This window comes from Aquarana catesbeiana, linkage group LG01, assembly GCF_042186555.1.
Source record: "Aquarana catesbeiana isolate 2022-GZ linkage group LG01, ASM4218655v1, whole genome shotgun sequence".
NCBI classification, from domain to species: domain Eukaryota; kingdom Metazoa; phylum Chordata; class Amphibia; order Anura; family Ranidae; genus Aquarana; species Aquarana catesbeiana.
The window spans coordinates 762379722-762393929 of NC_133324.1; the positions used below are offsets into that span (position 1 = coordinate 762379722).

At 44.4% G+C, this 14208-nt stretch overlaps 1 protein-coding gene across 2 annotated transcripts in view; it reads left to right on the plus strand.

Annotated features, from left to right (window-relative positions):
- The window catches only part of KLHL2 (kelch like family member 2), a 265189-nt gene extending 251277 nt beyond the window's left edge, over nt 1–13912 (plus strand). For both annotated transcript variants that reach the window (XM_073606085.1, XM_073606086.1), the window contains 2 exons: nt 8781–8924; nt 11281–13912. In XM_073606085.1, coding sequence (XP_073462186.1) covers nt 8781–8924; nt 11281–11309 — 173 coding nt within the window. In that variant the 3' untranslated portion in view covers nt 11310–13912. The remainder of the gene's footprint in view (nt 1–8780; nt 8925–11280) is intronic.
- Nucleotides 13913–14208: the final 296 nt, after the last annotated feature.

Genomic DNA, 14208 nt, shown 5'->3' on the forward strand with positions numbered 1-14208 from the left:
TGTTCTATTGAGACATTGATGCCGGATTTTGAATGCCATAGTGTTGGGGCATGATCCTCCATCTCATCCTGTTTATTATTAAGGGCTATTTTGGGGTAGTACCACGATTCTAGGAGATGTATGGACATATGAAACTGCATCCCCTGTTAGTGGTTATGAGAAAAGCACAAAGTTGGTGCAATTTAAGGTACCATGTCTTCATTATAATGGTGAATCTCAGTGCTCTTGGCTCTTCTATTCTCTATATTCAAAATTCAAAATAAAACATAACAGTCCCTTCCACACCAGTAAATTTTCATCCTGGTATTTATTTTGGCCACCTGGCTATCTTGTTAATGCTAGTAGATCCATCTTCTAAATCTGACAGACAATAGGCCAATGTATGTATTGGTTGAAGTAGTACCCTATCTGTGAGCCCACTGCAGCATTGCACAGCACAGACTGGGTGAATCTAAACATTACCCATCCTTGGTAACCAGTAAATAAATAAAAAACAATTCTAATTAAAAATAACAAATAAAATGTATGAATACATGGATGGCAACGCTTGATGAACAAAAAACATTGAACAGTGTATGGCCAGCTGTCCTCAAGAAGTAGGGACTGTTTATTAAAGTGAATGCTAAAGTGGTTGTAAAGGCACAAGGTTTTTTTAGCCTTATGCATTCTGTGTGCAACAGCCCCCCCTAATTACCTGATCCCCCTCTGGATTGTCCACTAGAGTCTTGCCTCTCTGGGGACTCGCACTTCTAATTGGCTTTTGGCAGCAGCGTGAGGCAATCAGGAGGGGGCGGGGCCGAGCCACGGCTGCCTGTGTGAATGGATACACAAATCCATGGCTCGGGAGCGCGCCTGCTTGGGTGCCCTCCACAGCAAGTTGCTTGCTGCGGTGGCACCGGCAGGAGTGCCGTCGTGGGACCAGAGAAGAGGAGGATCCGGGCTGCTCTGTGCAACAAGACTTTACTATTGCTTTAAGTTTGCAAATGGAGTCTTCTCTTATCTTAATACATAAGTTAAAGATCTGTCCACTTTGAATTGCCAATTATGTACAAAGGAGGAAAAAATATGTCCTACAGCTGAATTATTACAACCCAACAATTATTTCAACCCAAAAGCAAAAATTGAACATATTGCAGCTTACCAATCCTTGGATGTGGTGGCTGCATTAGCTCTTTTTTTCACCTGGTTCTGTCTAAGTGTGTCTGCATTCTGCATGAAGTAGTAAAGCAGACACCTTTGGACAGCTGTATTGTCAGTCTGGGAGAGGGCAGTGTTGGACTAGCAGATTTAGATGGACTTTGCTAACAAATTTAATCTGAACTCCAACTAACATTTTATAAGAAGTTACAGCAAATATTTTTTATTTCCTTTTGGGATACATAAATGAATAAAAGCTGATCATGGTAAGCGCCCCTGTCAGTGTTTTGTCTCAGCCCTCTAACTGCCAATATTTTGGTCTATTAAAGGCCAAGTTCTTCTTTTTTATTATTGTACAGTCCAGCTTCCCTATATACCAGTATACCATTAACCACTTGCCACCCGCCCTATTACAAAATGACGGCACCAAAGTGGTTTGATATTCCTGACCGGACGTCATATGACGTGATCAGGATATCGAGCCGCTGTGCGCCTCCGAGGGCGCGCATCGCGGCGATCGTTGTTGCGGGGTGTCAGTCTGACACCCTGCAACACTGATCTAGGTAAAGAGTCTCTGACGGAGACTCTTTACCACACGATCAGCCATGTCCAATCTAAACTATGCCCCCTAGACCACCAGGGAAATACCAATCAGTGCCCAGGCAGCTGCCAATCAGTGCCCACTCTAATGCCTACCACTGCCAGGGCCACCAGGGATGCCAATCAGTGCCGCATATCAGTGCCCATCAGTGCTACGTATCAGTGCCACCCTATCAGTGCCTCCTTTCAGTGCCCAGTGTCGCCTATCAGTGCCACCCATAAGTGCCCATCAATGCCGCCTATCGGTGCCTATCGTCAGTGTCCGCTCATTGGTGCCACCACATCGGTGCCGCCGTATCAATGCCTATCAGTTCCCATCAGTGAAAGAGAAAACTTACTCATTTACAAATTTTTTTTTAACAGAAACAAAAGCAAAACTTTTTTATTTTTTTCAAAATTTTCGGTCTTTTTTTATTTGTTTAGCAAAAAATAAAAACCGCGGAGGCGATCCAATACCACCAAAAGAAAGCTCTATTTGTGAGAACAAAATGATAAAAAATTAGTTTGGGTACAGTGTAGTATGACCGCGCAATTGTCATTAAAACTGCGACAGTGCTGAAAGCTGAAAATTGATCTGGGCAGGAGGGTGTCTAAGTGGCTGGTATTGAAGTGGTTAATGTAGCACTGTTGCAGGGAATAAAAAGCTTTCCCTGTATCCTAGGACAAGCATTACCTCAGCCTCCAGTTTCTCCCATAGAAAGCTCCTCTTGGATTTCCTGGTATATGTCGTAGAGGACAGGAGAACTGTTAGTAGAATGAAGAAGTAGTTCAGCTGCCGACCTCATTAAAACACACCCTCCACCTGCCCTCCCCATCTAGGAGATTGCTGCTGCCCACCTCTGCAGTTACATACTTTTTCAATGCAATAATTGTCAGTGATTACCATTGTAATTGAATAAACAGCCAGTGTCTTCTCTGCTGATCAGTTGTTTTGTACCTTACATTCATCTTGCATAAATCATTCAATTGAGTGTCCAAGAGCTGAGTGATCACATAACAGCCTATGTAGAGCAGAGCTCTAATATTGAAAATGGGAGAAGTGTGTCCCTGGAGGTCTGTAGAACTCACCATACGCTATACAGTCTGATTGTTCAACCTTCTTTAGATTTACCATCAATTCTATAGTGCAAGGGCCTGCCTGACTGGATACAGAGTGATTGGATAGAGAAGTGTGTCCTTCTATTATAAAGTTTTGGTAAATCTAAAGCAGATTATATATAGATTGTACAATCAGATTGTATAGTATATAGGCACCTTTATACACTTAAGATTAACTAGTTGTGCTTTTTGCCATTAATTGTAAACGCGGCAAAACGGACGTTTTAAACGTGGGTTACTACGTTAAGTTAAATCGAAGTTAAATCGTTCAGGAGAGGTTGTAAAAACATCCCGTGTACATTAAGCCTAATTGTCGTTCTATCCCACCACACCGATCCCCTTGTTGTCCAGGCACCCTACAGGAGGCCTGGAGGTCCCCCCCATCGGTGGCCCTGGTTGGTGCATAGAAACCTGCTTTTTTTTGTTTTTTAGGCGCCAAATAATAGTTCAATTTAAAATGAGATGTGACTAGTGTAGCAAAAAGTCCCACAATCCACTGTCAATGTTACAAATGTTAAAGTTTGTCAGCATTCAGTGCAATAGAGGTGTGTAGTAGTGTGCAAGACAGTTGCGCATTCCGTTGTGTGCGACATAACAGTTTATTTGACATGCAATGCACCAAAATAAGATGTCACAAGTGACAATTAACATTCCTAGCAATCACCAATTCTTGGTTTTTTCATTTCAGTACTCTGCAACCAGAAAGTATTCACAGCGCTGCACTTTTTCTACATTTTGTTATGTTACAGCCTTATTCCAAAATGGATTAAATTCTTTATTTTCCTTAAAATTCTACAAACAATACCCCATAATGACAACTTGAAGGGACTTTGTTTGAAATCTTTGCCAATTTATTAAAAATAAAAAACAAAAAAAATGTACATACTGCAAGTACTCAGTCTTTTGCTCAAAACTTTGTTGAAGCATTTTTGGCACCCATTACATCCTCAAGTCTTTTTGAGTGCTACAAGCTTGGCACACCCATTTTTGGGCAGTTTCTCCCAGGGCATCAGAAACTTTTGCGCCCCTTACACAGCTTTAGGCCTGGGCCTGACCAACATTCCCCAGGGCCTGCCCGCGGGCCATCTCACTGAATCCGCACTCAGCCCCTCTCACACCTGTACTCACTCAGCCCCTCTCACACCTGTACTCACTCAGCCCCTCTCACACCTGTACTCACTCAGCCCCTCTCACACCTGTACTCACTCAGCCCCTCTCACACCTGTACTCACTCAGCCCCCCCCTCACACCTGTACTTACTCAGCCCCCCCTCACACCTGTACTCACTCAGCCCCCCTCACACCTGTACTCACTCAGCCCCCCCCTCACACCTGTACTCACTCAGCCCCCTTCACACCTGTACTCACTCAGCCCCCCTCACACCTGTACTCACTCAGCCCCCCCCCCTCACTCCTGTACTCACTCAGCCCCCCCTCACACCTGTACTCACTCAGCCCCACCCTCACACCTGTACTCACTCAGCCCCCCCTCACACCTGTACTCACTCAGCCCCCCTCACACCTGTACTCACTCAGCCCCTCTCACACCTGTACTCACTCAGCCCCCCTCACACCTGTACTCACTCAGCCCCCCCTCACACCTGTACTCAGCCCCTCTCACACCTGTACTCACTCAGCCCCCCCTCTCACACCTATACTCACTCAGCCCCCCCTCTCACACCTGTACTCACTCCGCCCCCCTCACACCTGTACTCACTCAGCCCCCCCTCACACCTGTACTCACTCAGCCCCCCCTCACACCTGTACTCACTCAGCCCCCCCTCACACCTGTACTCACTCAGCCCCCCCTCACACCTGTACTCACTCAGCCCCCCCTCACACCTGTACTCACTCAGCCCCCCCTCACACCTGTACTCACTCAGCCCCCCTCACACCTGTACTCACTCAGCCCCCCCTCACACCTGTACTCACTCAGCCCCCCTCACACCTGTACTCACTCAGCCCCCCCTCACACCTGTACGCACTCAGCCCCCCCTCACACCTGTACGCACTCAGCCCTCCCCACACCTGTACGCACTCAGCCCTCCCCACACCTGTACGCACTCAGCCCTCCCCACACCTGTACGCACTCAGCCCTCCCCACACCTGTACGCACTCAGCCCTCCCCACACCTGTACGCACTCAGCCCTCCCCACACCTGTACGCACTCAGCCCTCCCCACACCTGTACGCACTCAGCCCTCCCCACACCTGTACGCACTCAGCCCTCCCCACACCTGTACGCACTCAGCCCACCCACACCTGTACTCACTCAGCCCCCTCTCACACCTGTACGCACTCAGCCCCCTCTCACACCTGTACGCACTCAGCCCCCCTCACACCTGTACGCACTCAGCCCCCCTCACACTTGTGCGCACTCAGCCCCCCTCACACTTGTGCGCACTCAGCCCCCCTCACACTTGTGCGCACTCAGCCCCCCTCACCCCTGTGCGCACTCAGCCCCCCTCACCCCTGTGCGCACTCAGCCCCCTCTCACCCCTGTGCGCACTCAGCCCCCTCTCACCCCTGTGCGCACTCAGCCTCCTCTCACCCCTGTGCGCACTCAGCCCCCTCTCACCCCTGTGCGCACTCAGCCCCCTCTCACCCCTGTGCGCACTCAGCCCCCTCTCACCCCTGTGCGCACTCAGCCCCCCCCCTCACACCTGTACGCACTCAGCCCCCCCTCACACCTGTACGCACTCAGCCCCCCCTCACACCTGTACGCACTCAGCCCCCCCTCACACCTGTACGCACTCAGCCCTCCCTCACACCTGTACGCACTCAGCCCCCCCTCACACCTGTACGCACTCAGCCCCCCCTCACACCTGTACGCACTCAGCCTCCCCCCCACACCTGTACGCACTCAGCCTCCCCCCCACACCTGTACGCACTCAGCCTCCCCCCCACACCTGTACGCACTCAGCCCCCCTCACACCTGTACGCACTCAGCCCCCCTCACACCTGTACGCACTCAGCCCCCCTCACACCTGTACGCACTCAGCCCCCCTCACACCTGTACCCACTCAGCCCCCCTCACACCTGTACCCACTCAGCCCCCCTCACACCTGTACCCACTCAGCCCCCCTCACACCTGTACCCACTCAGCCCCCCTCACACCTGTACCCACTCAGCCCCCCTCACACCTGTACCCACTCAGCCCCCCTCACACCTGTACCCACTCAGCCCCCCTCACACCTGTACCCACTCAGCCCCCCTCACTCCTGTACCCACTCAGCCCCCCCCTCACGTCTGTATATGTCAGCCCCCCTCACACCTGCACGCAGTCGGGCCCTCCCCTCACACCTGCACGCAGTCGGGCCCTCCCCTCACACCTGCACGCAGCCGGGCCCTCCCCTCACACCTGCACGCAGCCGGGCCCTCCCCTCACACCTGTACGCAGCCGGGCCCTCCCCTCACACCTGTACGCAGCCGGGCCCTCCCCTCACACCTGTACGCAGCCGGGCCCTCCCCTCACACCTGTACGCTGGCGCTCTGTCAGAGTGACCATCGGGTTCTTGGTCACCTCCCTAACTAAGGCCCCCATCACTCAGTTTGGTCTAGGCGGTCGCTCTAGGAAAAGTCCTGGTGTTTCCAAACTTTCACTTATGGATGATGAAGGCTACTGCGCTCTTTGGTGCTTTCAATGCTGCAGAAATCTTTCTGTACTTTTCCCCAGATCTGTGCCTCAATACAACCCTGTCTCAGAGGTCTACAGACAATTTCTTGGACTTCATGGCTTGGTTTGTGCTCTGACATTCACTGTTAACTGTGGGACCTTATATAGACAGGTGTGTGCCTTTCCAAATCATGTCTAGTCAGCTGAATTTACCACAGGTGGACTCTAATCAAGTTGTGGAAACATCTCAAAGATGATCAGTGGAAACAGGATGCGCATGAGCTCAATTTTGAGTGTCATGGCAAAGGTTGTGAATACTTATGTACATGTGATTTTTTTTTTTGTTTTTAATAAATTTGCAAAGATTCCAAACAAACGTCTTTCATGCTGTCATTATGGGGTATTGTTTGTAGAATTTTGAGGAAAATAATTAATTTAATCCATTTTGGAATAGGGCTATAACAACAAAATGTGGAGAAAGTGAAGCGCTGTGAATACTTTCCGGATGCACTGTATTTTTTATAGCAGTTTTATAATTGCAGATATTAAAGATGTGTCACCAGTATGTTTCATCATGTAATTCCACCACATATATTAAAAATAATAATTATAGAAAAATTGCAGATACCAGAATATCTATTGCCATTACAGTAAGGACCACTAAGTTCAAGTGCACATCACATTTTTAAGCTGACAAGGTATTGCTCTTTTTTCATGAGTTGCAGCATATCCAGTTTGATCTGTGTAACAAGCCTCAGCCTGCGAACACAGTTTAGCCTTGAATAGCTGACTTTTGTTCAGTATAGATAAGATAATACATTTTTAATCTATTGAAAACTGTGTACACTAGAAGCACAATGCAGAGTTGCGCAAAACAATTTAAGTCAGTCATAGACGGTTCAAATCTCAGCCTGTTAAGCAGGGATCAGCCGAGATTCAAACCATGTTTGGGCAGGCAGATTGTACCCAAGTTGTTTGATCAATCAACGATGTTGATTTTATACGCGATTATTGCTAGTGGCTATTATAGCCGCTAGCAGTAATCTATGTGTTCTCCAGGCGGGGTCAGCTCCCCGTGCCCCCTCGCAGGGAGAACACAATGGCCCAGCGGGAGGGATTACCCCATCAATACTGACAGTGTTGATGGGGGAATCAAGCGATTTTCTTTACCGCAACCCATGGTTGCTGGAAAGAAAAACGCTCCATCTATATCCAGCTTTAGCGTGGTGTCTACTTTAACATCATTCTACATTACCAGATCTTTTGTACACATTTGGCTAACTGAGAACCTCAGCCTAGCATCTGGACCAAATGGGAAAATGGATATGATCACAATATTAGCTTACAGATGCTCCTTGATTGTTCAGCCACAAGTTCTATCCCAGCCATTAACTTTTCTCACTGCTGGTCATCATATTGGCTACAGGGGGAATCCATGACATTTACCATTATCCAGAAGACTGTTGCATATAATAACAGAGTATACAAAGATAGGAGTCAGAATTTGAGTGCCTCCATGTTGAAGTGCTTGCTGTGTATTTATAGATGTATTGCACTAAGAATACCCATTAGTATGAATCCCTGTTTGCCAAAGGGACTCACGTTCTAAAGTCTCTACCACTCTCGCACACACCAAGGGTAATTGTTTTTAGGATTGACTGAATAAAAAAAAACTTGTGTCCCAGTTGGACACACCAAGGACCCTTGGCTCCCAAGGCAAGCATTCATCGCTTTTTGGGGGTGGGCTAAATCCGTTTAAATACTTGTCTAGTGAATTCTTTATTACCAGCATTTGTTAACTGCCTATTTTAGGGTATGATTAATTCTCCCCAGGGGTACACCTGCACTGGGCATAGGGAGAGGCGTCTACACGATGCTTTCTATTGCACCAAGTACTAGTGTACACCTCGGAGGGGCACTGACTATTGAGTTCAGTTTAACTACTTAAATTAAAATAGACTTCTTTCTATTTTATTTATTTATTTTAAATGTTTGGATTGTGCATGGAGAGGATAGATCCACTGTTAGGTTTCACTTCTGTTCCCAATGGGGAAATTAACCCTGCCTCCTGGATACAGCAGTAAGGTGAGGAAAAATCTCAACAGACACACAGATGGCAATAAAAAGCTGACCATTTTTTTTCTCTCCCCAAATGTACAAAACAAATTTTGGCTGGAGTTCTTCTTTAGCTTAAATACAGTAGCCTGCATATCAAATAGAACCAATGCAAATTGGCAACAAAGAAAATTTTACTTACGTTTTTTTCTTCTTTTAGCTTTGCATTCACGTTTAATGTTCCTTGTGGTTTTTTTCTTTTTTTAAATCACTTAGGAGTTTGTGCTGTGGACGGCATGTTGTATGTTGTTGGAGGTGATGATGGATCCTGTAATTTGGCATCTGTAGAGTACTATAACGCAGCAGCCGACAAGTGGATACTTTTGCCTTCATGTATGAGCACGGGGAGGAGTTATGCAGGTAAAATCTAGAGATAGTTCTTATATAATAGCATTTCATACATATGTATTTACATTGAGTATATAGTCAAACTAAAAGCATTCTCTGCAAATTTCTAAGACCTAAAGTGCATGTAAACCCTAAAAATGAATGTCTCTGATTTGCTTTCTTTTGGTCTGTTAAATATACCATTGAAACTATTATTTTGTTCTATCTTTTTGATGAGTGCAAAAAAAAAAATCTGGTGATGTGCCAGAAATCCAGTGCTGTTCTGTACACTTTGCAGTGTTATCAGCCCAGTTCACATCTGTTAACTACAGAACCACAGTCCTGGCACATGTTCTCTTCTAGGGAGACCACACTGCTTCTTCATAGATACCATACAGTAAAAATTAAAAGTGTTACTGGCAGGATCACCAGGTGGGAATAAAGGCCAGAAAAAAGAGAAAAACAAATGCAGTCGCCACATCTAAGGGCTGGAACACTTCAATATTTTCAATTTTTGTTCTTGAGTTTAGATATTTAATATTTGGTCAGTTCCATAATTTCTCTTCTTTAAGAAAATGTATAGTATTCTATCAAAGTCTTTTGCTTTTCCATTTAGTCAAGTATTTATTATGAAATAATGTATATGATTATTTTATATTTGCAATTTTCAGCCAGCAGGTAGGACTTTAGGCTACTGACAGCCCTTAGTTAATATGATAGTAAGTAAAACAAAGGCATGCTGCAGATTGGGTATCATTTTGTAGATGATATGGCCCCTCTGCCACTGGCTGGTGGGCTTTACTAATACCATTTTGGAAGAATGCTGATCATTTTTTTTCTAATCCTTCAAATTGGGTGATTTTTACCTTGCTTCTCGGTAAGTGCCTATTAGTAAAAAGAAGTACACAGATTTCAGCACGTTTTGCTGTATACTTTACATTCACAGTAAGTGCAGATAAAACCGCAAAATAAAGTTTGCCATTTGTACTTCTGAATTTCCTTATTTTTTGTTTTTTATACTTTTAAGACCTCTTTTAATAATGAAACTGTTATACATTACTGTGGAGCTGAAAAGTTATAAGCACGGTTCTTGTTACTGTTGTCTGGGGGCACATTTAATTAGCAGCTTACACAGATCGAAACGTCTTATAACTAGGTCAATATCATTCAAAAACAAAAATAGTCCATGTGGCTTCATGTTAAATTCATGTCTCGTTTATCATCAGCTGTTCTTTTTGAATATTTCCAAAAATACATTGGCATAATGTATGCATCATGATGGTTTTCAATTTTTTTCTTAACAGTTGTGATTTTCTATCTCCTCATTACCTCATTATACAATATATAGTTGTATGTTTTATTTCAAAATGGGACACACACACAGGCTTATAAGTCTATTTAATAAGGTAGAGTGCAGTGCTCAGATTGCATTTTTTGATTGCCAAGAACATCCACTTGGTAGTCTTTAATTGTTGCGTTTGCTTTGCCTGTGAGCAAGTGCACTTTGGATATCATTATGGCTGTTGGCACTCTATCAGCCAACTTTGCTCAGAATATCTGCACCAAATGGCGCTGCGTAAATCAAAGAAAAATTATGGGACGTCACTAGTACCCCATTATAAACTCAAATATACACTCATTTATTAGTGCAATTTCGCATTAGTCAGATAAGCCACCGTTTTCGGGGCTGCTCAGGGTTCCCTCCTCAAGGCAGCCACTACGTTGCCTTGAGGAAGAGAACCTGACGGCCCCAGAACGTTGGCTTATTTGACTAATAAGGTGATATCCATGGGTAATTAAGGAAAAAGTTGACTGGCTGGTATAGATAACATTACCTTGAGACAACTATTTACATGAGGCCTTAAAGTGAGTCTAAGGGCTAAATGTGTTTTACCTTCATGCATTCTATGCATGAAGGTAAAAAAAACCTGTGTGCAGCAGCCCCCAGCCCCCCTACTACTTACCTGAGCTCTCTCTCGATCTAGTGATGTGCACAAGAGCATCGACTCTTCGGGGACTCTCCCTTCTCATTGGCTGAGACAGCAATGAGAGCCATTGTTTCCCACTGCTGTCAATCACAGCCAGTGAGCCAATGAAGAGAGAGAGGTGGAGGGGCCGTGCCGCTGACTCTCTCAGGAGCAAGCCTGCTTGGGTGCTCCCATTGCAAGCTGCTTGCTCTGGGGGCACTCAACAGGAGAGAGGGGCCAGGAGCGCCAGCAGGGGACGCCAGATGAGGAGGGTCCGGGTTGCTCTGTGCTAAACCGTTGCATAGAGCAGGTAAGTATAACATGTATTTTTTTTTTTTTTTTGCCTTTAATATTTCTAAAAAATTAGTAAATGAGCCTTTTTTACCGGTCTAATGTGTTTTCTCTCTCCTCTTTCTCTCTAGGGGTTACCGTTATTGATAAGCCCTTATGATCTAAGGGAGGACCTCTCCTTGTTTATCCTAAGAAAGAGCAGGTATAAAGTGAAGTGTAGCTTCATGGCCTTCCTTGCTTGTGACTGCAAGCTGTGGCAGAGAAAATTCAAGGCTTTTCTTCTGCAGTAAAGCACAGCAGCCACCGAAGATTACAATAGGGTGAAGTATTGTGCAGAGGTTTTCTGCATTGAGCAGCAGCTATCTGGATGTTCCTATGATTTGTGACTTTTGTTCGCAGAACATTGCTTCCCAACTGTTACAGAAGAGAAAACGTAAGCTGCTTTTCATATCATCTAGCAATCGCTAATGCTGGATTGACTAGAGAATGTCATTAATAAGGAGAATAAAAAGCTGTGTATATTGGTGAGGTGAAGTTGTATGTAGGGAATTATACATTCTGTATATGAAGTATAAATATTTTCTGAAGCCACATGGGTAGACGTGTAGGGGCCCTATTTTCACATAAAAGATGCTTTTTTCAGCTATGTGAATAACCTGTAAAGTGTGTGTGTATGTATGTGCATACGTGTACTGTACAATTGTAATTGCTGATTTTTTTTAAAGCGGCCCAAATGTTGGGTTTATGCACTATTTATATATTGGAGCACTCCTACGAGAATTTGCCAGTACTGTTGTAAGACAAAGTTGTATTTTTTTTAACATGTATATTTAAATTTGCAGAATAATATGTGCAGTGGCACTGGGGGGAAACAAATGTATAGGCTGCCAAATGTTTTTTTATAGAAATAAAGGAAACATGATTTGATTGTTATTTATGATGATGTTTGTATAAATTTGCACATCTCTTTGTGATTCCTCATTTTTGGGTGTGAAGGAATTTTACAGCATGTGATTACTTTTTTTCCCCCGATAATCTTGTGGATATCAACTGACTATGCATGATTTGTTTAACTAATTGTCCATGTAGTTAAATTATTTTAACCTAAGAGTAATACATCTGCTGTGTTTGGCGGTGTTTATTACTGTTTTGTTGCTATGAACATATGAATTAGAAGTTCCTTGGCCCAGAATTCTGTGATCAAATATTTGTCAATAAATTCTTTTTGTATTGCAACCGTTTAGCTTTAAAGGCAATGTCCAGTGTTTGTATATATTTTATTTTCCAAACAGTTTAAATTTTGTTCATTTTTTCTTGACCATCTCCCGCCCACTGTATAATAAAATGACGGGCGCAAGGTGGCTCTCTCATTCTGAGCTCCCACTCTCGCAGCACTTGCGCACCCAGGCAATCGGTGGTGTGCTCTGTCCCTGGGACACGGCACATCACCGATCTCGGTAAAGAGCTGATGACTAGGCTCTTTACCCATGTGATCAGCTGTGTCCAGTCACAGCTGATCATATGTAAACAAATAAATGCCGGTTATCGGCATTCCTCTCCTGACACTGACAGCGTGTGCGGAGAGGAGCGACGATTAGCGGAATTTCCTTACAGAGGAGATCTGCCGAGATAGTCAGGGCACTGATCATCGGAGCAGGCCCAACAGTGCCCTATAAGTGGCACCTATCAGTGCTGCATATTAGGCCCCTTTCACGCAGGGGGCGGCGGTAAAGCGCTGCTATTTGGCTGCTAGCAGGGCGGTTTTACCCCCGCAAGCGGCCGAGAAAGGGTTAAAAACCACCGCAAAGCGCCTCTGCAGAGGGGCTTTGCCGGCGGTACAGCCGCGCTGTCCCATTGATTTCAGTGGGCAGGAGCAGGGAAAGAGCAGTGTATACACTCGGGGCTTTCACACTGGAGAGACAGCAGCGGCTGTTTTGGGTCGGTTTGCAGGCGCTTTTATTAGCGCAATAGCGCCTGCAAACCGCCCCAGTGTGAAAGGGCCCGTAGTGCCTCCTTATCAGTGCAGAATCATCAGCGCACATCAGTGAAGGAGAAAAATTACTTATTTACAAAATTTTATAACAAACTAAGATTTTTTTTTTTTTTTTTTTCAAAATTTTCGTTCTTTTTAATTTTTTTTAGCAAAAATTAAAAAACCCAGTGTTGATACATTACAACCAAAAAAAGCCCTATCTGTCATAAAAAAATTATAAGAATTTTGTTTGGGTACAGCATTGCAAGACCGTGCAGTTGTCATTCAAAGTGCGACAGTGCTAAAAGCTGAAAATTGGCCTGGGCAGGAAAGGGGTAAAAGTGCCCAGTAGGCAAGTAAAGTGTAAAAATGAAATATTACAAAATGAATATGTCATATTCACTATTTCCAACCAGCAGGTGGAGCCTTAGGTTCCTTTCATTTGGTTTTCAAGCAAACCTTAAAGCAGTATTGAATCCAAAAGCAAACATTTATCATATTGCAGCTTACCAATTCTTAGATGTGAGGTTTACAGTGATCAAGTTTTATTAACCACTTGACCTCTGAAAGATTTACCCCCCTTTATGACCAGGCCATTTTTGCGATACACCACTGCGTTCCTTTTGTGCAGTTGTACAACTCAAAATAAAATGTATGTCCTTTTTTTCCCCACAAATAGAGCTTTCTTTTGGTGGCATTTGAGCACATCTGTGTTTTTTTATTTTCTGCATTATAAACAAAAAAGACAGACCATTTAAAAAAAAAAAAAGTTTTTACTTTCTGCTATAAAACATATCCAATAAAAAAATGTAAAAAATCAAATTTCGTATTCTGCTACATATTTTTGGTAAAAAAATTCCAATAAGTGTATATTGATTGGTTTCTGCAAACGGTATAGCGTCTAAAAACTATGGGATATATTTACAGAATTTTTATTTATTATTTTTACTAGTAATGGCAGGAATCAGCGAAATATAGCAGGACTGCAATATTGCAACAGACAAATTGGACACCCAACTGACACTTTTTGGGAACTAGTGGCACTAATAACAGTGATCGGTGGTAAAAAAATCTGCACTATCACTGT